The 27,515-nt window shown below is 38.6% G+C and overlaps 1 protein-coding gene across 5 annotated transcripts in view; it reads left to right on the forward strand.

Moving 5' to 3' along the window:
• LOC102105327 (solute carrier family 12 member 7) overlaps positions 1-17,313 on the forward strand; it is a 62,523-nt gene extending 45,210 nt beyond the window's left edge. For 2 of the 5 annotated variants that reach the window (XM_088052925.1, XM_088052938.1), the window contains exons 19-26: positions 4,039-4,208; positions 4,364-4,495; positions 6,660-6,767; positions 10,009-10,125; positions 12,305-12,486; positions 13,745-13,759; positions 15,777-15,910; positions 16,367-17,313. In XM_088052925.1, the coding sequence (XP_087909051.1) occupies positions 4,039-4,208; positions 4,364-4,495; positions 6,660-6,767; positions 10,009-10,125; positions 12,305-12,486; positions 13,745-13,759; positions 15,777-15,910; positions 16,367-16,458 (950 nt within the window). In that variant the 3' untranslated portion in view covers positions 16,459-17,313. The remainder of the gene's footprint in view (positions 1-4,038; positions 4,209-4,363; positions 4,496-6,659; positions 6,768-10,008; positions 10,126-12,304; positions 12,487-13,744; positions 13,760-15,776; positions 15,911-16,366) is intronic. The other 3 variants (XM_088052933.1, XM_088052943.1, XM_014258710.2) reach the window with 3 other exon arrangements.
• The last annotated feature ends 10,202 nt before the right edge of the window (positions 17,314-27,515 follow it).

Here is a 27,515-nt window from a genome sequence, read left to right on the forward strand (position 1 = left end):
GAGAGGCACAAAAGTTAAAAATCACAGAACGAGGTAAGAAAAACTCACTGGAAACAGCAATGAGATAAGAAAATGAGCAGTAAGAACAATAGTGTTAATAACAAAAAGTATGTGAAAGAGTGTGATTTACATGCAAAAATGTCCACTGTGGAGCTTGACGCAACCACAGCTATGCCACTCCAACCACTCCCTCTGGCCCAGAACTGGAGCCACTCAGCTGTTCCTTCTGGCTTTCAACTGGTCCCTTGCTTATTCAATACATAATACAGAAAAATACAGAAAAAACCCTTCTCCTTGGAAAAGACTCCCTTATCCCTGCCCCTGGCAATGACCTGAGGTGGTCTAAAATAACCTCTGGGTCCTAGCCATGCCCCCTCCAGGCTGTTGCAAAAATTAACCCTGGCCTGGCAGAACCGAAACCTTATCCCCACCATGTTCTATACCATTTATGTCATGCCCAGATCCTACACCTTCCAACTTATATATATGTATATGTACAAACAAGTGGCATTTCCACAGTCAATATCCATTACTTCAGGATGTCATCTGGAGGTCCTTTTCTGCAGTTCTAGCCATACCCACAGAGCATTTGCTATCATCCATAAGTCAGTGTACAGCTAGATTGTTGGCCAGTTCTTTTGTTCAGTAGTTCTTAAAGCCAGCTGGATGGCATTCAGCTCCATAACCTGATTTGATCCACCTTGTCCCTCAGTACCTTCTGTGACTCACCACATAGGACTCTATAGAGCAGCTTTCCATTTTCCGTGTATCTGTACAATATGATAGGAACTATCAGTAAAGAGAGCATAACACTTTTCTTTTTCAGGTAGCTGATTTCAGGTGGTGCCTCCTCAGCATGTGTCACCTTTTCCTCCTCTGATGTCAGTATGAAATTTTCACCCTTGAGCTAGTTTGTGACGACTTCCAAGATCCCTGGGCGACTGGGGTTTCCTGTTCAAGCTTGCTGTGTGATCAGCATGACCCACTTATTCCACATAACTTCAGTGGCATGATGTGTGGAAGGGATTTTCTCTTTGAACATCCAGCCCAGCACTGGCAGTTGCGATGCCAGGAGGAGCTGTGCTTTGCTGCCAGTCACTTCTGAAAAAGCTTGAACACCTTTATAACATATAATATTAAAAATATAATAATTTATAATGGCAGTAGCCCTTTTTCAGTAGGGGTGTAACAGGCCTCAGATCCTTTGTGTCCCAGATTCCTGAACCTCAGGAATCATTGTTGAGTCCCCCCAGGTACTGTTTTCCAGAAATTACAGGAAGAACTAATCTCCCTAGCTGCAGTGTAGAGCCCATTTTTCACATCTTGTCCTGTCCTGACTGGCCAAGGGCTACTGCATGAACAATCTTCAGTTTCATTTGTTCAAAAGCCTTTTGTTGTTCAGGACCACACTTAAAATCATTCTTCTTGAGTCATATGATAGAGAGCTTATGATTTGACTGTATTCTGGAATATGCATCTTCCAAAAACTCACATTGCCTAGGAAAGCCTTACCTTCCTTCTTGCTGGTTGGTGAGGAAGTAGCTACGGACTTGTTGACCACATCCATGGCAATCTGATGATGTCCATGTTGCCATTTTATTCCTAGAATCTGAGTTTCCTGGGCAGGTCCTTTGATCTTATTTTGCTTTATGGCAAAACTGGCCTCCAAGATGATTTGGATTATCTTCTCCCCTTTCTCAAAAATTTCTGCTCTGTTGCTTCACAAGATGATGTAATCAATGTATTCAGAGTGTTCTGGAGCTTCACCCTTTGCCAGTGCAGTCTTGTTTCTTATAGCAGTGACTCTGGCCCATACTGGCAGGGCATGGGACATCTCCTCTTTAACTTGCTCTAGTTTTTTGAATCTGTCTGCAGTCTTGGACAGCCAAGGCACAGGTAATTAGGGAGGGGAAAAGATGATCTTCATATTGTTGGAATCAGATAGTTGCCTGAAGCACTGTTTGTTCTCCTTTCATTGACATGAATGCCAATGAGTTGGCATACAATGATGGCACATGCTGTACAAATTTCCCCCATGTGGATTGTGTACAATGAACCTCATCTGGATCTACAGGGGCCTTTTTGTTATTTGAATCCCTACAGATTACCTTCAGCACAGCTAATTCTCTCATACTGGATACCTTTTTCCATGGGCTTCCACCTGCATGGGTGCAGTACTTGGTCATCCTTGAGTCTGAGAGTTTGTCTTCTTCCCAATCCCCTTGCCAATACTGACATCCCAAGTCAGGGATCTCAGTTGCTTGGCTTCACTACCATCTAGTTTCATATCATGGGCAGCAATATCCCAGCATCAGAGCAGCTAAGTCACTAGGGGCTCACCTGACTGGTGGCTGAAATTTCATTTGCATATCTCACAGCTCACCTGGACATTGGGATTAGATGATTATCTCTGGCCCTGCCTGTTCCTCCTGTTGTGAGGATTCCCCTTCCTCTTCATCCTTCACTAAGTGAACTGATTTTGTCTTGGGTTTCATTTTCTATATAGAGGCAACTGCTACTGGCACAGGTTGTTCTTCTGGTTCAGCTGCAGTTTGAGTGGCCACAATGCCAGTGTCAGTCTGCTTTCCTCCTCTTCTCCCTGAGACTGTTGTCTAGTATTGAGGAATGTCCAATAAACAGTAGCCAAGGCCCAGCATGTTGCAAAACTTCACACCTCCCTGGAATTGCCACAGCATTTTTCTGTCAAGCATTCTGTTACTTTACCAGGGTCCTGTAGTTGTTCAAGAGTGAAGTTTCAAACCACTGGAGCAGAATAACTCTTCAAAAGCTGGCCCATTTTCTCCCACTTTCCGTGTCACTCATGACTATACATCCCTGGGACAGATCTCTGAGTAACCTCCCTAGAAAACTCCTTCACTGTAAACGTGGTGTAGACTGAGGAGACCTGGCAGGCTTAGTACCAAGAAAATGATTTCTTAACATCCAAATGGAATGCAGACTTCTCAGAATGTAGCAGGCTGAAGGGAGTGGAAATGGCCAGGAAAAGGGGGTGAAAATCTGGGGAAAATCAACCTCCCCCATTCCTCCCACAGAGTGTGTATGATTAGTAAACATGCAAAGGTAGTGCCTGAGGTAAGAGTAGGAGAGCAACAGTCAATATACATCCCAAATGATCATTGCCCTTGATGTTATCATGTCATAAACTGACATCCCTCAGTATATCAGCAAAGAAATACTGATCCCTCCTCCTACTCTGAAAAAATATCATGAGGAGCACATATAGGAATATATACAGGCTTAGGTACCATTCCCACATGAACCAGACCAAGCAACATTGCAACCAGGGGCTCCATACTTAAAAAATGCCTAGATCAAATTTGTTTCCAGCCTACTCTGGGCAGTCTGTTATCTCAACCCATTGTGCCTCACCTCAGACACCAAATAAAGATTGTTGTGGCTTAGGAATAGTACTTCCTAATTTAGTGTTCCCACTGACACACTCCAAATCATGCTGCTGCTTGCTCACTTTTCCTCTGTGGCTGGTTGGAAAGGAGAATTGGAGGCACAAAAGGTAGAGATCACAGGTTAAGAACAATTTACTGGAAACAGCAACAATATTAAAAACAAAAAGTGTGAAAAACAGAATGGTGCACATGCATTTTTGAAGCACCACCTGATCGCAGCCATGCCACCCCAACCTCTCCCTCTGTCTTGGAACTGGTGCCACCCAACCACTCCCTCCAGCTCAGAATCAGCACCATGCTTACTTCACCAGAAGGAATCCCTTCTCTTTGGAAGATACTCCCCCCTGATTTCTGCAATGGCATGAAGTAGTGTAGAGTAACTTCTGTGTCCTTGCCAGAGGTTACTACCCCTCTTTGCTATTGCAGCAATTAACCATGTCCCAGCCAGAGCCAAGACACCCAGATTATTCCTCTTTTGCCAAGACACCTAGAATATTCCTCTTTGCCTCAGCAGAATCTGGGAGGGTTTAAACTTTTGAATTTAAAACAAAAGCAAAAGCTGTGTATGAAAACAAGGAGTTCTTGATTCAAGTGTCTTGTTTTCCCCGTACAGATACTGTACGAGAAACAACTGCAGCTCAACAAGCGCTTTTGGTGGCTAAAAACATTGACTTATTTCCAACAAATCAAGAACGTTTTACTGAAGGAAATATAGATGTGTGGTGGATTGTTCATGATGGCGGTATGCTGATGTTGCTGCCTTTTCTCCTTCGACAGCACAAGGCAAGGACAATAGAAAGTGTCTGGGATTTAATTTCCTAGCACTGAGTGGTTCAAAATATATCTAATTAAATACTCCTTCACCCTGTTCAAATTATGCACATTGCTTTAATAGCAATCACAGTATTACAAATGATTATAATGTATCTTTTTGGTAGGTTTGGAGAAAATGTAGAATGCGTATCTTCACCGTCGCTCAAATGGATGATAATAGCATTCAAATGAAGAAGGATCTTCAGATGTTCTTATACCACCTTAGACTGAATGCTCAAGTGGAAGTTGTTGAAATGGTTTGTTACTACATATTTTTAAGGTGCAGCTGGCACTAAACTTGGGAAAACAGAGTTAACTTTTTTCAGATAAAGGGATATTAGCTTAATACAGAAACTGAAAGACTGCAGTCCCACAAAGAACAAGAAGTTAAGCATTGTTATCTTACCATGTCACTATGCTAGGGTATGTGGTGGTCAGTTTAATGGGTTTGTCAAGTAGAGTTTGAGATGTTTTATGTGTCAATTCTAATTTATTTATGAGGACTTGTCTGTAGAGCTGGTTCATTCAGGAAGGGAAAAGCTTGAATTTTTAGCAAGCAGTGAAACGGAAGGCTGAATGTGCTTAATCTAATAAGCTATGATAAATGGTATGAGACACAATGGACTTGTCTATGTCTCCAGCTGCTGTAAGAATACCTCCCTGGAATAAGGAATCCCTAGGCTCAAATGAGAGTTGTTTTTGGCATCGCCAGCCTCAGCCAGTACTGAACAGCAGGACAGTATAGCTACAGTTTCACAAGTCAAGGTAGTGACAAAATGAATTTTGCAACTTTTTTCCTTTTTTAAATATGGGTCATAAACTGTTTAGAAGAAGGGACAAAAGCTTTACCCTGTCTAGGCACACTTTTTTTGGAAACTAAGGATGTAATTTCCAGCGCTAAAAGGTGACTACCGTAATGTCTGAAGTACGACTCATGCGGAAAAAAAAACCCAACTAAAACTTTCACTTACTCTGAAGTGGCATGAAGATGAGCAAACTGGTTCCAAATTTCTGCCATCACTAGTTTCTAGAATCACCAGAACTTATTAAAAAGTTTATCATGCTGATCAATCATAAAACAATTTTAAGGATTGTTTTAATTACTTAGGAAAAAAATTACTTGTGAAAAATTTACTGTTCTTTGCTTAGACTACTAAATATGAAAGTCACCTATGTTGTGGCATGTACAGTTGAAAGAACATGTGCCATGAAAAGGCTCAGAATTGGTTGAATTTTGAGCAGAAGACAGTATAGGAAGTTGTGCTTGTTTCAGCTGGGATAGAGTTAATTTTCTTCATGGTGGCTGGTATGGGGCTGTGTTTTGGATTTGTGCTGAGCACAGGGTTGATAAGATCGAGATGTTGTTACTGTGAAGCAGGGCTTACACAGAGCCAAAATCTTTTCTGCTTTTTGTATTGCCACACTGCCAAAGAAATTGAGGGAAGTTGGGAGGAGACACAGTTGGGATGGGTGTCCCAAACTGACCAAAGGGATATTCCAGACTGTATGATACTATGCTCAGTGTATAAGGTGGGGAGGAAGGGAAGAAGGGGGGGTAGTGTTTGGAGTGATGCCGTTTGTCTTCACAAGTAACCATTATGCGTGATGGGGTCCTGCCCATGGGAAGCAGTGAATTAATTTCTTGTTTTGCTTTGCTTGTGTGCAATTTTTGCTTTTCCTGTTAAACTATTTTTATCTCAGCCCAGGACTTCTCTAGCTTTTATCTTCTGATTCTCTCTCAAATCCACTTGTGGGGGAGGGAGTGAGAGTCTTCATGGGCCTTGGTTGCTGGCTAGGGTTGAACCACTACAGAAATACAATTTATTATTTTCTTCTATGGGTAATATTTAATTCTGAGAATCTTCCAGAGGAGAAGAACTATGTTACAAGTCAGTGACAACACAGGTGACTCCTATAGATTTTTATGTTGCATTTTAGTTTTGAGCCAATATGAGAATATATGCCAGAATTTCTTGCTAATGGCTTTGGTTTATGAAGATTTCTCAGTGATGAAAGATTAATGTGTTGTTTGTGCTTAACGGGTACAGTTTTAAGGAAACAAGTGTACACTTGTTTGCTCAGGTGGCAGCAATGCAGACCCAGTTTAAATAAATGCTTTCAACTCTCACTTCTGCAGCCTAGTTGGAACAGAATACTGGAAAGTCTGTTCCACGTGCCTAAAATGAAAATAAAAACACAATAATATTACAGTAGGATAGTTCACTGCATGAAATTTCTGTTTGAAGATTAGGTTTTAAGAATGGGTTCAGAAGTGATTGATCAATTATATACTTAGGATTACTCTAATGCTATGAATACACCCAGGACCACCACATGAATACAGATAGGAGAGATACACTGCCTAAATGTAGTTTTTCTTAACAGTACTTCTGGTGTTTCTAATACCAATTTCTTTTGCAGTTTGAAAATGATATTTCTGCATTCACATATGAGAAGACACTTATGATGGAACAGCGATCTCAGATGCTGAAACAGATGCAGCTATCAAAGAACGAAAGAGAAAGGGAGGTAGGAACTTAAACTTCACAGGATGTTCTGTGAAAAATCTGGAAGTATTATCTTTTGGCTGTGGCTTCTAATCAGTTTCTAACTAGTCAAAAACTTCCATAACTGCATTGTGTTTCTCTACAACCAGTTTTTGCAAGGTTAAAGTTATGTGGGGAAAGAAATAATGTTTTATTTAAACAGATTTTAAGAGTTTTCCTGTTTTTTGTTGAGAGCAAGTGTTGATTAGCAAAACATTTGAGCATCAGTGTGGAATACATTCAGAGCCTTTCCAAACATGGCATCAGTAGCTAAGGTTCAGGATTATGCAACTGGACTGATTATTTTTGATTTTGATTTGGTTTTAGATCATAGAATCATTTAGGTTGAAAAAGACCTTTAAGTCAAGTCCAACCACTAATCTAATGCTGCCAAGTCCACCATTAAACCATGTCCCTAAGTGCTTTATCTACATATCTACATGTTGTTTAAGTACCTCCAGGGACTCAACTTCAGCCACCTCCCTGGACAGCCCATTCAAATGCTTGATAACCCTATCCATGAAGAAATTTTTCCTAATGTCCAATCTAAGCATCCTCTGGTACTACTTAAGGCCATTTCCTCTTGTCCTGTCATCTGTTTCTGGGGAAAAGAGACCAACTCCCACCTCACCACAACTGTCTTCCAGGTAGTTGAATAGAGCGAGAAAGTCACTCCTGAACCTTCTGTTCTCCATGCTAGAGAACCCTGCCTCCTTCAGCCACTCCTCATATGACTTACAAATACACCATATTACACAATATAATGCAAATTTGTTCAAGTCACACTGACTTTGTTTTAGTTCCTGCATTATTTTAAATGTTTCATGACTCAACTAATTATTTTAAACCAAAATTGGGCCAACAAACTATAATCGTATAATATCAAGATGGAAATACTGTTTTTGCTGCTCCCCTATCCTTACTATTTTGTTTATTGTAAGAACAAGCTTAATTCAGCTGTATTTTTATGAATGTTTGTAAATTATAAGTCCTTTCCTTCTGGCTTGTGCTTCTACCTCCTCATCTATTCTGCTAACTCCTTCAGTGTTATCAAGACTTTTTAGTGATGTAGAAGACAGTGAATGCTCTGGCTTTGCCATCACATAAATTATTTCCATCCTATGGCAAATAAGAGAACTCCACTGTGTTTAATTGCTCATTTGTAAAACAGCTAGATTTTTTTTTCTTGTGGCTTTTCTTTTTTGGTGTTAATTGTACAAGTCCGATCAGTTTGGAGTTTTTATGGTTTTTTTCCTTTTAGCTTCTCTCTATTCATTTTCCACCTCACAGAATTTTTTTAAAGTTCCTAAAGATGCCTGCTATTGTTACAGTGATGTGATGCTGTAAATGCTCTTTCTTATCCATGCCATGGTAGTTTTCTTTCAATTTGAGCCTGCCTAACATCTTTCCAGTAGAAAACCAAACTTTTCTGTACATCTTATTCAGTCTCATTGTTTCTTTACTGAACAGTAGTATTTTTCCAGTGGAGTTTGAGTGATTTATCTCTTGTGGATTTTAAAGGATTTAACTTCTACATGAATAGTAGGAGCTAGTGCTCTGTATTCTATAGCACATAAATTAGAGAAGAGATGAAAGAATTTCTTCTCAGCTCTGAACTGGTTGGAATCTGGACTATACTTCAGAGTATTGTTTGCTTGGAAGTTTTTATTTCTTTCTGTTCCCTCCATATGATTTTCTTTCTTTATTATCCACTTTTATCTGAACTTTACCATCACCATTGTAGTGTCAGTTTCTTCCTTCTTATCAGGCAAGGTAAAATCTGAGACATTCAAAATACCACTGAATTTATTTCAGGGTCTGAAGTAAAACCCCTGATAATTCCAAGAACCTCTAGTACTTACTGCCTTGTCCAAAAATAAAAGTCATATCCATCTATTGTTTCTGATTAGGATATCTAAATCTTCCTTGTTCTTTTGTATTTTCATAAGAAAATGTGGTTTATTTATGTCTTCACTTCCTCTGGAACTACAAGATTAGTATATGCACTCAGTGTGCCCGGCCCATTCTAACTCTGATCATCTTTTCTTAAATTACCTTAGCCATTCTTTTCATTTTTATGCTGACCTCCAAAACATTTCTTTTATTAGTATCAGTAGTTCAGATCAGCATTGCTTTCTTTTTATTATCTTTTTATTATTTATTTATTATTTTATTTTCTATTTCTTTTTATTATTTTTTATTTAAATGCCTGTTTCCAGGCATTTAAATATAACCTGGTATTCCAGCTTTGAATAGTGAGTGTAATTTGGTTTCCAGTTACCACCAAGGTCAGTACTTTAACCTCACTTTTGTGCGTGTACACCTTAAATGAGGCTCAGACCTTCCCAAAGAGGACAGTTTGGTTTTGTACAGTGTTCATTTGCTGTTTCAGTCATAGGCATGCTTCTATCCCTGAGCAATCACCCTCACCCTCCCTTCTCCTGTCAACTTTTTAAAACAGTTTAAAATTTGTCTCTGGGTTTTCATGTAGAACTGGGCATCAAGGGCTCATCACTTTTTTGGAAAATGTGGTCAATTTGCTCCTATTCAGGTGTAAATGAAATATGTGCCTGCAAAACATGAGATAGGCAACTTAGGTGTAACTGGCAAACATTTATTTATTTGACTTAGTCAGTAGTGCTACAAAGGGGAAAGAAAATTTAGAGCCTCATTCACTTTCTTCCTTCCATTTTTGGTTGTTGGCTTTTTCTCTTCTTAATCCTCACTATGGACTCTTGGGCAAGGCAGTGATAATGGGACCTGTGAGAAAGTAATAATCCTCTCCACTAACAAATTGTGTTGGGTTGTGCTGTTAGGTAAGATTGGCAGAGATTTGGGTGCATGCAGGTGAGGAGCACAATTACAATTAGTGAATTGTTAGATTCTTAGGTTTTTGCAGTAGAAAAGTAGCTTTCTCATGTGCTTTAATTTTTTTCATGGTTTTGATTGTAATTGAGTGAAAAAATTCACCTGAATATATACATATATGACAGGATGTGACCCTCAAAAACTAGTGAATATTTGACCTTCCCGTAGAGACCGAAGGACTCAGTTGGTTTCATGTTTTAACAAATGTCTGTCAAGGGACTTCATAACTAACTACTAAACATTTTAAAAAGAGCCTTGTAAGCTGATACCACATCTCATGTATTAAAATGAAGAATAGTATGATATCTACTTTTATTCTGTAGACTTTTTTGTCATTGGTAACCTTTTTGTCCCAGATTCAGAGCATCACAGATGAGTCTCGAGGCTCAATTAGAAGAAAAAGCTACTCCAGTCAATTGTCCATTATTCAAGATGCTCAGACACTGCTGACTAATGATTATCAAGAGGAAGAGGTAGTTGGACATAGTGCTGGTCATGACTAGACATATTTTCCATTGCAACACTTCAAGTACCACTATTGCAAACTGAACTCATGTACTGAACACATGAACAACTCAATCATTCATTGTTATAGAACAGTTTTTAATATTTTTTTTCTAAATTCTCTTACCCTATATTTCTTGTCTCTAGATGATGCTTCTGTGACATGAACTATATTCTCTTTCTCACTTACTTTCCATGAAAGAAACACATTTCTGAGACTGCCTGTTTTCTTGAGAGCCAGAAGCAGGATTTTACATTAATAAATGTATTTCATGCTTTCACAAACAATTGACTTCCTTTACAGTCCTCTGTTGAAGTACTGAAGATTCTCAGAGACCATATTGATATACTAGGTCTTTTAAGGAGTGCAAGCCATTTTTAATAGCAAGCCATTATTAACCCATATATGTCATTACTGCATTCTGTGTGGTGACATTGAAAGGAAATGGACTGATGTAATCAACGAGTTTAGTGTGCACTTGAAGTGTTGCTCACGTAGCCTAGTTTGTAGAAGTGCTGTATACCTTTGTATTTCCCTTTCGTCATGGAGTGAGAGAGCAACGTGTTGTGTTTAATTAATTGAATTTAGTATCAAAATAGCACTAACAAAAATGTGCTTTTGTTGTGTTTGCATTTTTGTAGACATGTGTTATAGGTCCAAAATTTCTCTTGGTCTCACTGTCTTTCCAAAATTGGCAAATTTTCTTCCACTGAAGCATGATTGTGTTGAACTCATCTTACAGTTTTTCCTTTGAAATTTTAGTTCCTCAGATACTGCTGCATGGTATTTACAATATTGGCATGTATTTGTTAGCTTTTGTAATTCTCATGATAGAACTGGATTCACAGTAACTTCTTTGTGGTCTTGACTCATCATTTAATCGTCTGTGAATGCAGGAGGACCATCATACTAAGAGATATTTATGTGAACCTCAGAACCAAATTCCAGAATTTGGGAGTCCTGAAGGATAGGGACTAGGAAATAATTTAGTGAATATACTGTAGCTCAAAGGCATTTAAAACCACCTGCATTTACAGTTTGTGAACCACTAGAGGAATTCCTTTTCTGAGAATGAAAGTAGTATTCTCATCTGCTTAGATTTTATTCATGCTTTTTATTGACCTGCATGAAATTCTTAATGACCAGGTATGTGGAGATGCCACGAACATGTCTAACATATGAATAATTGAGGTTCCCAAATGGAATAGGAGCTTCAACTCCTTATTTAACAACTCTCTGAATAGCTTTCAGAACTGGTAAATATCTTAAATAAAAAGCAAACAAACAAACAATCACAGGAAAAAAAAATACCACCTCCAAACCAGAAAACTCCAAAGCACAAAAAAAATCCTCTCCCCAAATACCAATTCACTTACAATTATTAGAGTCTAAGGTAATCTATTTGTGTTGCATTAGATATAAATAGAGAGGCCTATGGACAAAGTATTATGAGGGAAAGTAAGTAAATAATGTGTTAAATATTTAATCTTATTTTCCTCCAAGGAAACAAGGGGAGTGGAAAATAGAAAACACAAAATTCTTTCTATATGCATGTGTGCTTTTATATTCTTGATTTGAGTTTCTACTGTTAAAAGGGAAGAGAAGGCCCCTTCATGGCTAGATTGGTTGAATTTGCCATGCAATATGCTCTTGCAGACAAAAATAATCTAATTTAATAATCTAAATCTATAGCTAGCCTTCAAGTTAGCCAGTCCCATACTGGCATCATGAGAATCAGGTCGTAATTCAGCTAAAGGCATGTGAAATGGACAATGTTTACACCAGTATCTGAGAAAATAATGTAACTCATGAACAAAGTAGCGGCTTTCAAGTTTGTCATTGGCAAAACATCCTGATGTTAATAAATTACTCTGGTAGAATTTAACCTCACTTTAGTTCATCACAAAAGTAATGTTCCAGGTAAGATGAAGTCTTGCAAATATAAACAATTAAGGACATTTTTACAATCAATTTCACTTCGTGCTGAAGTCACGATTGTCTCATATTTGTTCACAAAGCAAAGTGCATTTTTCTTTGGCTTCTTTGATTCTACTGCTGTAAAACTCCTTTTCAAAATTTTAATATCGTGTAATTTACAAATGCTGGTTTTGGCTGAATCTTGGGATGATTATTTGTTTTGTGGCCAGGCCCAGCTGATCCATGATAAAAACACTGCCTCACGCTCTGCTCCGGCAGTTGAAGCAAGTGTGGCTGCTGCTGTGCCAGAGAAAGTGCAAATGACCTGGACTAAAGAAAAGTTTGTAGCAGAAAAGCATAAAAACAAGGATTCAAATGTGTCTGGCTTTAAAGATATTTTTAACATGAAGCCGTAAGTATGCATGTAGTATTTGGAGCTTTTCATTTCATTGTGTGTATTTTAATGTGGGGCAGGAGATCCTGTTGGTTGTTTTATCTGGGTTTTGTTTTTTAAGAGATTTTGCTTTATTTAGAATTGAACACAAAAATAATCTTTTCATGCATTTGACTTATATGACATCCTTATAAAATTAGCATGTATTTGGGTGGAATGACTATAAAAGAGTCATTCACAAGAATGTTGTGAGTGAAATTTAAATATGACAGATGTCAAGCTGTAAACTCAACTTTTGGACTGTACTAGAAAGCATATGTGTTTAAAAGCTTAATGATAACTTTTTCTTTCTTCCTGTGGGTGAAAAATGAGTGTATATATCTTTGTATTTTTATTGTGTTTGGCATTAGAGGGAGTACCAAAGGAGCAGATAGTTTTTCAAGATGTTTAGCTTATGTTTTTGACTTTGGATGAATGTTTTTGGGTGTGGGGGGTGTTTTGTTGGGAAGAGAGGGGGGTTGGGGTGTTGTTGTTTTTCTTTTTTTGGTTGGTTGGTTTTTTTAATGGTAAATATATATGTCTTGCTATATTAAGTATTTCCTGTTTAAATATTCCTTAATGTCTTTTTCTTAAATAGATAACAGCTACTCCCTGTGTCAAACCAATGTAGTAGACACAAAAACAGTGACAGAAGGAAATCAGTTTGTTTGTTTCCTCATGTTGTGATTTTAAGCACTCACATGCCTCTTTTCTTAGTTCTGGAAGAATGTGCTTAGAATCATAGCTTAAATTATTATTAAAATTTTCTGCACATGACCAAACCAAAATTGTGCATGTCAAGGGAAATCTTAATATCTAAATGAAACACATCTTAAGTCTAGAACTTGTAGGCAATGCAGTTAGAAAGTGTATTTAAAATTAGTACCTGAAAGTCTTGAGTTGCTTCATGGATTTGCTTTGAACTCTTTAGAAAGAGTTTGCCTTCTGCACATTCCAAAAATTATTGTGCTCCTGCTCTAGGGCATTGTCCTAGGCTGCATCATATTCTAATCATTAGGGGTTTTAAAAATTTATATCTTTGAAACATTTCTTATTACTGCTTTAGAATTGTGCAAGACACTGATTTCAGATATTATTTTAAGATTACTATGTGTAGTTGGGTAGAAATTGCAGTTCAAACTTGGTGTGCCTGTACAGTGTATTAATATAGTTGACTTAAAAATTTACCTGATGGCATGGTTTTTTTCTTCTATGCATTTGCTTCCCTTTCACATAGAGAATGGGGAAATCTGTAAGTCTAAATTTCACTTCACTTAAACAATATAGGCTGAGTTCTCTGGCTCTTGTGGTCTTGTACATTGTATGCATGCTTCTAAATTGTAATTTGCAATGCATGTATCATTTTGTTTTTTGTTTCATATATTGCGATTTAGCACATCACCTAAAAATATTCATCATTGTGACTTGTTAATGTTCTCTTAAATATGACAAACTTTCTGTTCAAGGTAAGTCACAAAATATGTGTTATAATTTCTGTAAGAATATAAAACTTGACAGTACTTCTCTGCACCAGCATAATCCTTAGTGTTCTAATTTACAATATTAAAAAATGAATTTTTATTCTGGAAGAATAGCCTCCAATTATGCTTTTAACTACTTGGGCAATAAGGAATATTTGTTCGCAAAGGGAACTTTGAAAAAAAGCAGAGCAGTCAAATGAGATCTTCCACTCAAGAGATGTACTATTCCATTTTTGTGTGCTGTCTTACCCAATGTATGTCTGAACTTGCATTATTTCTACCATGGATGGATTGGTAGAAGGCAGGCAAGAACTGACTTTTGATGAAATATCAGAGTTCAGCATTTGTTTAATCTTACCTGCTTAACAAACTAAGCTTCTTATTAAAATTTTGGAAGTTTACTTTGTCTACTATGTACGGTTTCAGTTCTACCAGCACTTGAAGGATAAATGATGTTAGCCAGCCACAGTTCACATTTTACACAACACGAGCCTTTATTGCCCACTCTGTCACAAAGTTACACCCTGCATTTTATTTTTAGTTTAACAATATTTCAGTTTCAGTATTTACACATCTTAGTTATACAGTCTTGCCTCTCTTCATAGTTCTTGTTTGCTTTTCTCAAAATGCAGTTCTGCTTCTAAGAAATGGAGCTTCAAGCATTCCTTTGTTCCATATATAGTTTTTGTACAGTTGGTTCTTAGGATAGATGGTGACCATGGTAGAAAATCCCCCAGGAGGGACCAGTAAACTCAGTTTTAGAAACTTCATTCTCTTGTAGGAGGAAGATGGAAGGTGGCAGAGCATGAAGAAACAATTTAATTGATAGAGCTGGTTTCCACTGGCCACTAAATTTCAGGCCAAATGCCTTTTAACTATTTTTTTATTTTTATTTTTTTTCAAAATAAACCACCTACTTTTAGGCAGCAGATCTTTTGGATAAGTGGACTGAGGTAGTTAGAATATTTTGGTCACACTGTAGCATATGACTCATTTCCAGCCTTGGCTAACTTTACACAGATAGCTGTTTCTCAGGAAATGTAAGGAAATTGTTCTTTTATTTTGTTCTAAAAAAACACTAACCACACGAGCGATACTAAACTAAGGACTTTTTTTAAAACCTAGCATATTTTTCTTCTTGTGCACAAATCTACAACCATTATCTTTGCAGATGCAACAAGGAAAATATTAAGTAATGTTGATAAGTAATGTTGATAATGTAAAGGAATAGGTTCAATTTCAGTTCACTGCTTGCTGCCTTACTGTTACAACCTGAGAAGATAGCAATTTTTTCAAAATTCTGTGGTGTTTCTGAATTTTCTTTACTGGCTTATAGAATTCTATAATGTTTCCAAAGGAGCATGAGTAAAATCTTGTACTGTACAACATAAGTACTCTGCTCTTTCCATTGCATTCCTGTCATTTCATTGTTTGGAAATTGTTGTATAAATCCAGTAACTTTTTTATATAAGTCAATAAATGGGATTCCTAATGGTTCTTGTCTGACCTTTAAAATATCTGTTGAAACCAAGGTTTTGATTCATCTAGGTAAAAGGCAATTGACAACTGGAAGTTAATTATGACAATTTACTTAGAACTGCTTGAATTTTAGAGTTTTAAATGTTCTTGTCAAAGATACTGCATTTTATTTATTTTGAATATGTACTACTATATGGACTAGTGTCCATGAAAATAGCTTGTTTTACATGCTTATAATTTTAAATAAATAACATGATTCAATTGCATAAGTATTACGACAATGCTTAAAAATGTTTCTTTGCATGCCAGGAATCAGTCAAATGTGAGAAGAATGCACACTGCTGTGAAGCTCAATGGAGTAGTCCTTAATAAATCACAGAATGCTCAGCTAGTTCTCCTGAATATGCCTGGACCTCCTAAAAACAGAAAGGGGGATGAAAACTGTATCCTCTGCTGTATTGATTTAATATTTATTGAAATTGAGAATGTAATTTTTGTGATTCTGCCAGTACCTGTTGGGATAACCATTATTAAGTATGGTAAGCAAAGGTTCTGCCTTTAAGAAAGTGACAGAAAGAGAGTTAAAAAATAGAAGATAAAAAAGTCTTGATAGTGGGGGATGTTTATTGATATCAAGGATTTCTTAACTTTGAACTAATATTAAAATTTCCTATTCTTATTCATTTTTGTAGGTGAGTAGGGCAAAACTAGAAATTTCCCCCAAATTAGGCCTCACTTCTACTTAAATAACCCAGTAACAGGACAGTGAAGGGTGACACAGAAAAACTCTAAATGAAATTGTTGAACTCTATTTTTGCGTTATATGTCAGACTTTTTGAAAGATTACTAGATATTTTGTTTCTCTTCTCAACAAATTCCTTGACCAAATGGTATTTCAGACATGGAATTTCTGGAAGTTCTGACAGAAGGTCTAGATAGAGTTCTCCTAGTCCGAGGCAGCGGACGTGAAGTGATCACCATTTATTCTTAATATGTTTTCATGTGTTTTTCAATCACAGCACAACCCCACCATAAGAAAACAAAGTTTTTTGCCATAATTTCGAGCAACTTCATTTTGTTCTAGTGCATTGAAAATTAGCTGCAAGCTGAATCTTCTGATGATCTGTTTTTTTTCCCTAGTAATATGTTATATTTAAATAATATTTTGAGCAGATTTATGTAGAAAATGAATAAATGGTGGATGGCTTAGGATATTTATATGTAGCATATTCTGACACTTCTTGAGCTGTGGTAAAACAAAAAATTGTTAATGCAGTTGTATTTTTAAAGGTCTAGAAATGTGAGCAACTTTTGATTATTTTTATCTTTGTCCTGCATCTAAATAAAAGGGGTTTTAGGAAAAGTGGTCTTTTTTTCTTACCAAAATGCTGCTGTGTTGCTTCTTTTGGAACAACTGTTGTGGTTCAGGAATCTTCCTTCAGAGATGTACACAGCCAGTCAAATTTGTCTATGATGTGAATTAACTGTTTCCCAGAAGTTCATGATTTGCTATACCTGTTAAAAAGAACAGTTCTGTATTTAAAATACTTAGGTAGCTGAAACCTCCAGGTGATAGTAAACAGACAAACTGTGTGGGTTCTTTTCCATGAGGTACTGACAGTTACCATTATATTCTACAATTATACCAATCATGAAACATGAGAGCATCCTACTCAATGGCTATGGTGCAGAAACTCCACCTGGTTCCAAATATAATTCAACATCTGATAAACCACAGCATGGTGGTTAATGAAATGCAGTCTCTTGTTTTCAGAAATGTATATTTGGAAATGTTGTATGTATGTGCTGCTGTTTGAAATAAAATCTGCTTTTCTGAACTGAACAAGCTCCAAAGTGTTTTTAATTTGAAATTATTGAGTAATTTAGGCTAGGTGCTTAATAGAAATTTTTTGCTTCTGTTACAATTCTGTTTCTTCTTTATAGGCACTCTTTAGTTTTGTTAATGTTGTTTAAGACTTAAAGTGTATCAGAAGATTGTTCTGCTCTAAAAAGAATGGGTCTATTTAAACATATAAACTATTATTTTGACTTTTCCTTATTCCTTTATAATACAATCAAATAGTCTGTTGCTTAGACTAGAGCAGCAGTGATGCAGTGCCCAAGTCCCTGGCTTGGCTCAAGGCCAGTGTTTTTATTGTAACACTCAAGGTGAAGTAAGACAAAGCGATAAACAGCAAAAGCTGAAAGCAGCCATTACCTGTCCCTGTAGTTTGATGCACAGGAACAGAGGGAATGAAAAGGTAATCAGGTGGCCCAGTAAACTCCTGATGAGTCAAAAACGCTGCTGGGATAGATCAAAAGACACTTGGAAAAGGCATGCTGCACACCAGAATGCCCCTGTATCCCACTGGGTGTGACTGCAGCTGTGTGCCTTGGGTTATAAATAGGTTTATGCATTGGCACTCTGAGGTACCTTGGGGGAGCCCCAGAGACACTCCAGTGGCTCCTTAGAGACATGGAAGGCACATGGAAGCACTGTGGACAGATCAGAAGGCATCTGAAAGTTCTAGATTTGCACAATATATCAGCTGAATTAAAAAGCATTCTCAGACCAGTGAGGAGAGGAAAGACATCAGCTGATGCCCTGATGCCCCTATGCACTCCAGATGGCTCTAAGCTCTTCATGGGATGTATCAAAAGGCACTCCATAGGCTGTGGTGCAGGGCCATCAGCAGGCATTTATAGACAACGGTAGATAGCTCATAGTAAAAGGAATGATAAAAGTTTAGTTTAGAGATAGGTTTTCAGAGGCATCTGGGACCTACCAAAAGCTTTATGAGTTCCCTTAGATGCAAGGCAAGACTGTGGGCATAGCAGAAGGCATTTGATAAACTTGAGGAAGTGGTAGAGAACAAACCTTCAAGCTGGAAAGTACAAAACATCAATTTAGACAGGAAGCTTTTGAAGATCCAGCAGCAGATGGGCTTCTGAGACTTATATGTGCTTGTGTTACAGGGATCGCCCATGCTGTGATGGAGGAGGACATACAAAACACGTCGGCTTAATATTGTTGGCACAGTATTAAGAACTATGGGCTATAAGTTATCAAACACTATGATTTAAGGTGGTGAATAGGTGAATTCATGTGCAAGACTGGTCAGGGCAAAATGCTATTGAGGCCTTATTTCTGGTGATAATTTGTTATATTTTCCTAATGATCTCACAAGAAAGCTACAGGACAATTTTACACCTATTCTCGCCTGCAAATTGGTGTCTCATGCAACCTATAAATATGTTAGGAAGTGAGGTAAGAATCATTAACTTATGGCAGTAAACAGATCACAGATCTGACAGTTGCTGAACTCCTGAGGTTTACATGCTTTTTGGGGTCAGGTAGTAAATGCACCATGATGGAGGAGGAAGTATGAGCGCACTTGTCTGTTGGGTACGTAATTCTTTTGGATTTTGGTCATAGTTGCATATGAAATAAGCTATGAAACACCATGATTTGAGTGGTGAATAGGTAAATTCACATGCTAGAGTGGTCTGGAGAAAAAGATTGTGCCCATCTTTGTCATTTGCTTTTTGTGGTATTAATGAGTCTGTGAAGTTAAGCTTAAATGATAGAGTAGGCTGTCCTGTAAATTTGAGAGATACAAAGAAGAGTGGCATAGGATTTAGGCAGAAGAGCAAACTCAGAGTTCCTGTGGTGCTAGGGCTCTGAACAGGCTGCCAAGGAGCATCTGGATCTTCAAAAATGAGAGTTAGGAACACCTTTAAGTCCTGGTCACTGCTGGAGCTGGTCTCTTGAGGGCGAGGGTTTAGCTGCAGGTGAGGCTTAGGTGGTAGAGCAAGTACAGAGCTGCAGTCTTGGTCAGCAGCTGGACTAGGCAAGTGATGTAGGTTTATTCCAAATCAGCTGCCCTCTCTCCACCTCAGAACTCAATGACATTGAGTAAAATGAGACCATTATTTGTCTGAAATACCAGAGGTTTTTTCAGTTCTAAGAGCTCTTTTAAGGATACAAATAAAAAAAAGGATGCAAATGGAAACTGGATTTGATCTTTTGGTGTGGATTTTGTTCTTTTTTTTCCTGTATCTTTTCCAGAACCAATGCTCACAAGCATTAACACAATGCAGGAGCAGGCAGGAACAGGCTAATGTGTTCTTCAGTATAGCTTGAAAAAAAATCCCTTGCAGTGTGGCAAAGAAAAGCCACCAAGAGTAGCAGCAGGAATACGGGCTGAGCAGTCCCAGTGATGTTATAGGTACATATTATAACACTGGCTTTTCACAAGTGTTAAGATGAATGTTATATGTATAATGTTAAAATGGCTTTGCTGTAATAGTCAATACAGTATGTTTGAACATAGCATTCAATATCAAGGATAACATTCAATGAACAGATGATGGGGACCCTGCTGATTATCAACACTCACCATCTGAGGAAAGAAGGAGCCAAGGTCCAAATTAAAAGATGATAAAAAGAGGATTAAAACCACAAGCCAAGAAACATGCATGCTCTAAAAAAGGTGGACCCAAGGAGTGGCCATGCTAAAAAGTTCCTGGAAAATGTAAGCTAGTTAATAGAAAAGTTTGAATATGCATAAAGGTCTATGAATATACATCAGGTTGATGTAATAGAAATGGTATATAAAGGGTGTTTGCAAAACACCAGGTGTGCTCTTGGCAGAATGTCAAGCACCTGGCTATTAATCTTGCTTTATTATCTGTGTTTGTTATTATCTTTTGTTAAACTTTTAAATTTTACCAGGAAAGTGAACATCATTTTTCACAGTGAGAATGTGAAAAATGAGGATCAGTACTGACCACACAAAAATGTAAAAGATATGTGTAGTACTGTAGAATATTTTCAGAAGTATGACATGAGACAATGACTAGCACACTTTTTACTTTTCAAAACTTGCCCAGCTGTGCTTCTTGGCTAGGAATGCATGAGAAGTGCTTGCACTGCATTCAGGGAGAGCTGAGAAGTGACAGCTCCAGATAGTGCAGCAAGCCTGGAGCCCCTTTAAAGCACAGTCTCTTTTGCGTAAACAAGATCCCCTGAGGAAATGGAGCTAAGGGTAGAGCCGTGCTCACTTCCTTTCCAAACTTGCATTGAGCAAGGAAATGGGACACCAGTTGATAGTGCAAGAGAAGCAGGCATGCACTTGCCTAGCCACAGTGGGATTGGTGCTGTTGAAAGCCTGCAAGTGCAAGGTGAGGTCTGTCCTGGCCCGTTCTGTATGGGAGCAATTTCTAGCTTTCTGTATCTCTATACCCACCTTCTGGGTTAGTGCAAACAAGCCCTCACATCACAGCAGTACTTGTAAGTCCTGGGGAGGGCCTGTACTGAAGGTAGCAGTTGGAAACAGCAGAGCTGCAGCCAGGGAAAAGGGACTCAAGCTGGAGGGAACTGCAGCGGCAACACTCTTGCAAGAGCTGCTCATAAGCAGAAGCAGGAAACAGAGGAAACTGTGGAGGGACAACTTGTTGCTGGTTCATGAAATGACCTGAGTTGGTACTGAAAGGGAAAGATCAGATCTAGAAATAAAGCCTCAAGAAATAGTGACCTCCTTATTCAGGAAAAGAGGCAGGTCCTGAGGAAGAAGAGGTATCTCTGTGTTAGAGAAACTCGTGGTGTGTAGCATAGGCTGCCAATCAGAGGGCTTTTCAGGTGTCCCCTCTTTTTCTGACTATGTAAATCACCTCTCTTCTTGCTATTCCTCCCAATATCTCTGTTAACATTGATGCCACTGATCTGCCACACATATACATATACATATGCAGATAATGCATTGAATTACTACAAATCATTCCCATCATGATTGTTTGTAAATCACTGATTTTACCTGTCAAGCTAGTGAGAAGCTGGCATACAAATGTTTTCTTTGCCTATGTTCTTCCACAAAAAATCTCTCCAGCAAGATCTGAACTTACAAGCTTTAAGCATATAAATGCTGAAGGAAAATTACAATCTTGTCAGTATTTGAGCGTATGAAGAACAATCTGCTTTCTTGCTCCTTAATAGACTTCCTGCTTGGAGAAATTCTGTGTATAGTGGCCAAACACAATACTGATCAGAGAGGAACTAATTTGCCTTCAAAATGTCCTGTGAAACGTCTGAAAAAGATCAAATGAAGGAAAGTGAGTCTTGGATGGTCTGCAATTTCAGCCTGAGGAAGCTTGCAAGAAGGATAAACTCTAGTTTTGAATTGGCTGAGCATGAAAAACAAGAGTTGTGACTCGCAGAAGTGTGCTTCTTTGAGACTTCTATTCGTTGTTCTCCCCACTTCAGAAAGAAATATTGTGAGAGAAAATATCACAAGATAAGGCAGAGAAGCAATGTTCCTGTATGAAAAATACTCATTTAGCACATCACTTTGTTTCAATAGACACATTGTGACTCAATAATCCTTGTCACATAATCTCACAGCATTGCAGAAAGCAACAACAAAAGGATTACACTTCTACTAAGCATCAATGAAGCCTATTGTTCCCTTTCATTAGGAGCAGGTTAGCTGGTACTCAATGGAAATAATAAGGAGCATAACCAAGGTTGTCTTTCAGTCTGTGTTAAGTCCAGTGAAGAAAGAGCTCTAACAAGTAAAACTGATGCTATGTGATGGATTTCAGGCTCAAGAGAAACCTTCACTCCAATGAAGAAGAGGATGGAAAACACAAGTCAGTGGCTTCATGCATAATTTCCCACAATACACAGCAGAAGCATTAGCAGAAAGGAACCATTTCTGACTGAAAGCATTTAATTATAGAAATCATTGAGAAAGAAAACAAAAAAGATCACCACCATCTTCTTTTCATGGCAGCTTCACAGAGCTGATGTGCCTTGAACAGCGTAAACTAATATTCTCAGTTCTAGAATTGGGAAGAAGGTGGAGATTTGCTCCTCTACATCTAGAGAGGCCTAATTCATCTTTCTAGGACCAGTTCCATTCAATACTTTAATCAATGATCTGGACTCTTTCCCAAGGTTGCAAGATGGAGTGATTTCAGCAGCCACAGCCCAAAGGAAGGCTAAAGCATAACTAGAGCCACAGACTAGGAAGGACAGTGCCAATAGACCGCTGTGGAAATAACTTCAGCTTTGAAAAACAAGGGGACATAGGTTACACTGGTGTAATGGAAAAGTTAGTAATATTCAGATCAGGTGTGGGATAATAATGGAAGATTGATGTGGAGGATTATAAATATGCTCCAGTGACATGCAGCTAGCTGGGGTGTAGAAAAAGATATGTATCATATGAATTTTTTTTAGCCTCCTATATTTGACAAGTAGAACATCTCTGTTTAGATAACACAGGCCTTTGGTAGACTCAGGGGTGTCCTGCTGCACATGCTTGAGATTGCTGCCCTGCTCCAGAGAAGATAAAACCACACTAATAAAGTATGCCTTTACAAATCACTGACAAAGTGACAGAAACTGCAGGGCTGGTGATCTTCTAGAATGAACTGGAGTCAGTGGTACCTCTGTGCCTGGATACCCATGTCTGGGTGTTGCTTTGGGGATGTCCCAGTTGGTGAGGTAAGAAAAATAGATTTACTCTGCATTTTGTTTGAGGTTTTTTGCTGGTTCTGGTGTCCTTCTTGTGCTGACTCACACAGCCATTATGACTACCCCAGCTATCACTTCATAAACCTTCTGCTAAGGAAGGGGCACCAGAACTGCCTCTTACAGTGAGTCCCACCCAGCATTACATCTCTGCTCTGTGAGAGACTCCTGTGTGGAGTCCAGTGGGGCAGCAATATCCGCTGATTTCAGAGGCTGCATTTCACTGGGGAAGGCCCAGGTGATACTTAGAAACTACAGCAACTTAGCACTTAGCAACTAACCATGTTTCAGTACTGTTAGCAACACTGTGATACTGCCAGCTGTCCATCCTTCAAAAAGTATGTTACACCTCTGGAGGTAGCACCACATTCCTCCTAAGACAGATGCACCAGTCCCCAAATCATTCTTGTAGATCTCTGATGGACCTACTCCAGGAGCTCCATATCTCTCTCACACTGAGGAGCCCAGCAATGGACATAATAATCCAGATGTGCCTCACCAGGGCTGAGTAGAGGGTCAGGATCACCTCCCTCCACCTGCTGACAATGCTCTTCCTAATACACCTGAGGAGACCACTGGCCTTCTTGGCCACAGGGGCTCACTGCTGGCTCATGGACAGCTTGTTGTCCACCAGAACCACGATGTTCATTTCTCCAAGCTACTTTCCAGCAGCTCAGCACACAGCCTGTGCTGGTGTTCAGGTTATTCCTCCTCAGGTGCAGGACCCTGCATTTGGCCTTGTTCAAATTTGGAAGGCTCTTCTCTGCCCATCTCTCTAACATGTTGAGGTTAGGTCCCTCTGAAGGCTCACACACTCCTTTGAGGTGTCAGCCACTCCTCACAATTTTGTATCATCAGTGAACTTGCTGAGGAGGCATCTGCCCCTCGTCCAAGTCAGTGGTGAACAATACTGGACCCAGTATAGAAGCCTAGGTGACAGGTCACCAGCTAGACTGTGCAATTGATCAGGACAATCTAGGATCTGCCATTCAATCAGTTCCTAAGGATTCTTGTAAGAGCTGAAGCACGTGATCATCCTCCCATTAGCACAGCTTTACACTGTATATATATACTTAAAGAGGATTATTCTTAAAGGCTTGGCTTATTCACTGCTATGATATGCTGTCTTCAAATATTTTCCTGAGCAGGCGAAACGTAATTGCATGATTCTTGTACACCTCTTTAAGCAGTGGGAAAATGAATTTTGATTTTTGTGCAATTGATTAGGATTTAAAACTACCAAGAAGAGAATCAGGACTGATCACACAATAGTTACTGAGAACTATTTTTTGGGTAATGCTTCTCTGTTTAAATACACTGGGCTGAAGTTTTTAACCCTTTGTTTTTGTTTCAGTTGCAGGGAGAAATGACAATTTACAAAGGGAGGCTGTAAATAGCAGGCAGGTGAAAAGTGGTGAAACCTTCCACATCTTTTCCACATATTAGCTTGTACATATAGAAGCGGTGCCTTCTTTAGTACATGATGGCTTTTTTTTTGGTTTGGGAAATAATATTTGGAAAGTTCATATCTTCCCACTAGCTTTCTGTTTGAAATGCACAGGAATTACAGCAATGTGCTTTTATTAAAAAGAAAGTAGCTGTCTGTGAAAAGTATCTTATGATTTAATATGTGATTTTTTATTCTACTGATGCTACATTTTCTTGAGGCTTTCCCTCAAGCAATTTCAGCAATTGTACTGTCTTTATTGATGGCCTTGTGAAACAGTCATATTTAATATTTTAAATAAAATACAGGTCAATTACAATTATTTTCTTGTCCCAGTACATTGATCTTCACAACATGTTTTTTGTTTGGAAGCAGCTCACAGACCAGGTAGGAATTGGCAGAGATCTCCGATCAGTTTGTCACTTGTGTCTCACAAGTGAATCAAAGAAGTTAATTAGGATAGGAATTATTTAAACTATAATTTTTCTGTTTTTTTCCTGTCCCCTAGTCATTCACTGTAGTTAGCTCCTTTCTTTGAAAATACTAATGATTGAATTCATAGACCAAGTAAATAATGAATTCTTCCTCTGACACCTGGTGTTCAACTGTTTTTATTCCTACTGGTACGCAAAATCAGGAAGGACTTTCTGATGTATTAAATATCCTTTAAATATCTTTTTTTCTCAGAAAACAGAAATGTTGTAGCCTGTTACTACCTGAACACACTAATCATTAATGAAGAAATAAGAACTTGCAGAACATCTAGTGCTCTGAATAGTACTATTTGCTAGCAGTTTTTCTCTTGTACAGAATGAAGTAGTAAAAGGGTTACAGGAAGATTCTTCAGCACTGAGGAGCAATAAAAACATGGCAGGAAATAGAACAGGGCAGAACTTCAAAAGTTTCTCTATGCAGCCTTGTCTATGTCTTATATCCTTCATCCTCTTCCCTTGTCCCTTTTTTGTAGTAGCTATGTACAAGAAGCTTGTGGGCTCTGAAGAGAATTGTGCCTACTAACACACAAGGGGCAGCATGTGGCTTGGCCAGTTCTTGGGGGTGAAGCCAGTGAAAGGAGCAATGCTGGCACATGGCCACGAGCTGGGTCTGGGTCTGCTTGCTGTTAGGGCCCAAGCCTCCCCATCTCTGAGCTGTGAGAACTGGCTACACACCAGGCAGAGTCTAAGGAGGAGAGTTATGGCCAACGTGTGAGCAGAGAAAACAGATGAGGTTACTTTTTGTGTGGGTGAGACTGAGCATTTAAAAGGTGTTTAGACACATCCCAGGAATAATTTGAGCTTCCTAAATGAACCCCAAGTGATCCTGAGGAGGAGTAAGGGGTCAGCTTAGGCCCTATCCTCTGTGAGACTGAGCAAAGCCAGGTGATTCCTTATCTGGCTTCAGACAACAACTTTATCCACCCCCATAACCCCCATCTATAAATTAATTAGTAAACTCCAGTTTGATCTGTCTGAATTACTTTTTCAGAGCTGGCTAAGATATTTCAGTCTGTGGCAATTGAACAGCTGAAAAGAGAACGGTAAAACTTGAATGCAGCCTTTTGCTAATGGTCCTCCAGAGTGTTAAACAGGATTTGTTTGCTTAAACTATGACTGTTCCCTTGTGAGTAACTTCAGCCTATTTAGTTTAATTGGTCTGTAGATGTTATTCTCCTGGTTTTATTTAGTTTTAGGTAAGATAGAAAGAGAGGGAAAAGTTAAATGGGATGCTTCGTATTATGTTCTTGATTTTTCCCATCTGTCAGGATTTTCTATGCTCTTCAGAGAACATTGGACTTAAAAAAATGCAAGGACAGAGTAAGGGAACTCTGTTTGAAATCTTGTTTGGCAGAAATTAAGAGAGACATGAAAAAATAATTTCTTTGCTTATTAATACCTTTTTAAAAATTATCTTATTTAAAAATTAATTAAATAATTTAAAAAGTATTTTTAAAAATTATCTTTATACCTGCTAGGACCTTGGATTGTAGTCCAAACACACATAACATCCCTCCTCACCAGGAAAGCATTTTCTATTTCTATTTTCTATCACCATTTCTATCTCTGTTGTATAGGTAAAGGCTAGATGTCAGAATATATGCTCCAAGTCTCTCGAACCAGCCTAGAATTTTTCTCTCATGAGGGCTGCAGAGCACTTTCACTTGTTCCACTTCATTTGGAATGCTTCCAAGCAGAGCAGTAACCCTTTCAGAAAGCCAATTACATGGTTCAGGGCAGAGTATAATTGGACTCAAAAAGCTCTTCTGGCCAATTCAGTCATTATTTAAATGAGTGAGGAAGAAAGGAGGCTGGGCAGTGGATATTCTCCATTTGGCCATGGAGTGTGGTAAAGGGATTTGTTATGTTGATGTGACAAGTGTGACAAAATCCCAATTCCTTCTTCCACTGACTCTGCTTTTAGAATGTGTGTCCAGCTCAACTGAGGAGAAAACCCAGGGGCCTGAACACTACATTTTTATATCCCAATGCTCCACCCTAGGTGGGAGGCAAGGCCTATTGCCTGTGAAGGGTGGATTGACTGTTCATTGCCAAAAATTCAGCAGGTGACATACCTGAGCTTCGTTCCCAGTACTGCCCCAAACTCCTCCAGCTGATTGCTCATTATCTTTTACACCAGTGAAAGCCCCTGGGCAGAATGAGGCTGTGTCTGCTGGGAAGCGAGGGCAGCGTCAGCCCTGGGTTCAAAGAAATGGGGAGTGTGAGCAACATAGAACCCAGCCTGGCTGGTCTTCTGCAGAGTGGTCTAAGAGCTTCTAGCTACAGTTCTCCACTACTGTGGGGCTTTTCTCTTCCCCCATTGCCATGCTTACACTGTAATTCTGTTTAGCAAAAAAAGCTCCATGACTAAACTTCATCTCCTATGTTAATAACAATGGATCATTTTTGTTCAGCTTTATCTGTAAGGGATAAGGGTCAAACAATCTGAAGAAAAGGGTACTGGAGGAAGGTTCTGTTTCACATTAAAATCTTCAGGTAATTTGCAATGAATCTTTTAATTTATAAAATTTGTTGGTAAACTCAGTAGCCCTTCAACATACTGAGAATCTGAA

Source organism: Pseudopodoces humilis, chromosome 1 (assembly GCF_049639895.1).
Source record: "Pseudopodoces humilis isolate 2021_Gansu_Grassland_sample_001 chromosome 1, ASM4963989v1, whole genome shotgun sequence".
Classification (NCBI taxonomy): domain Eukaryota; kingdom Metazoa; phylum Chordata; class Aves; order Passeriformes; family Paridae; genus Pseudopodoces; species Pseudopodoces humilis.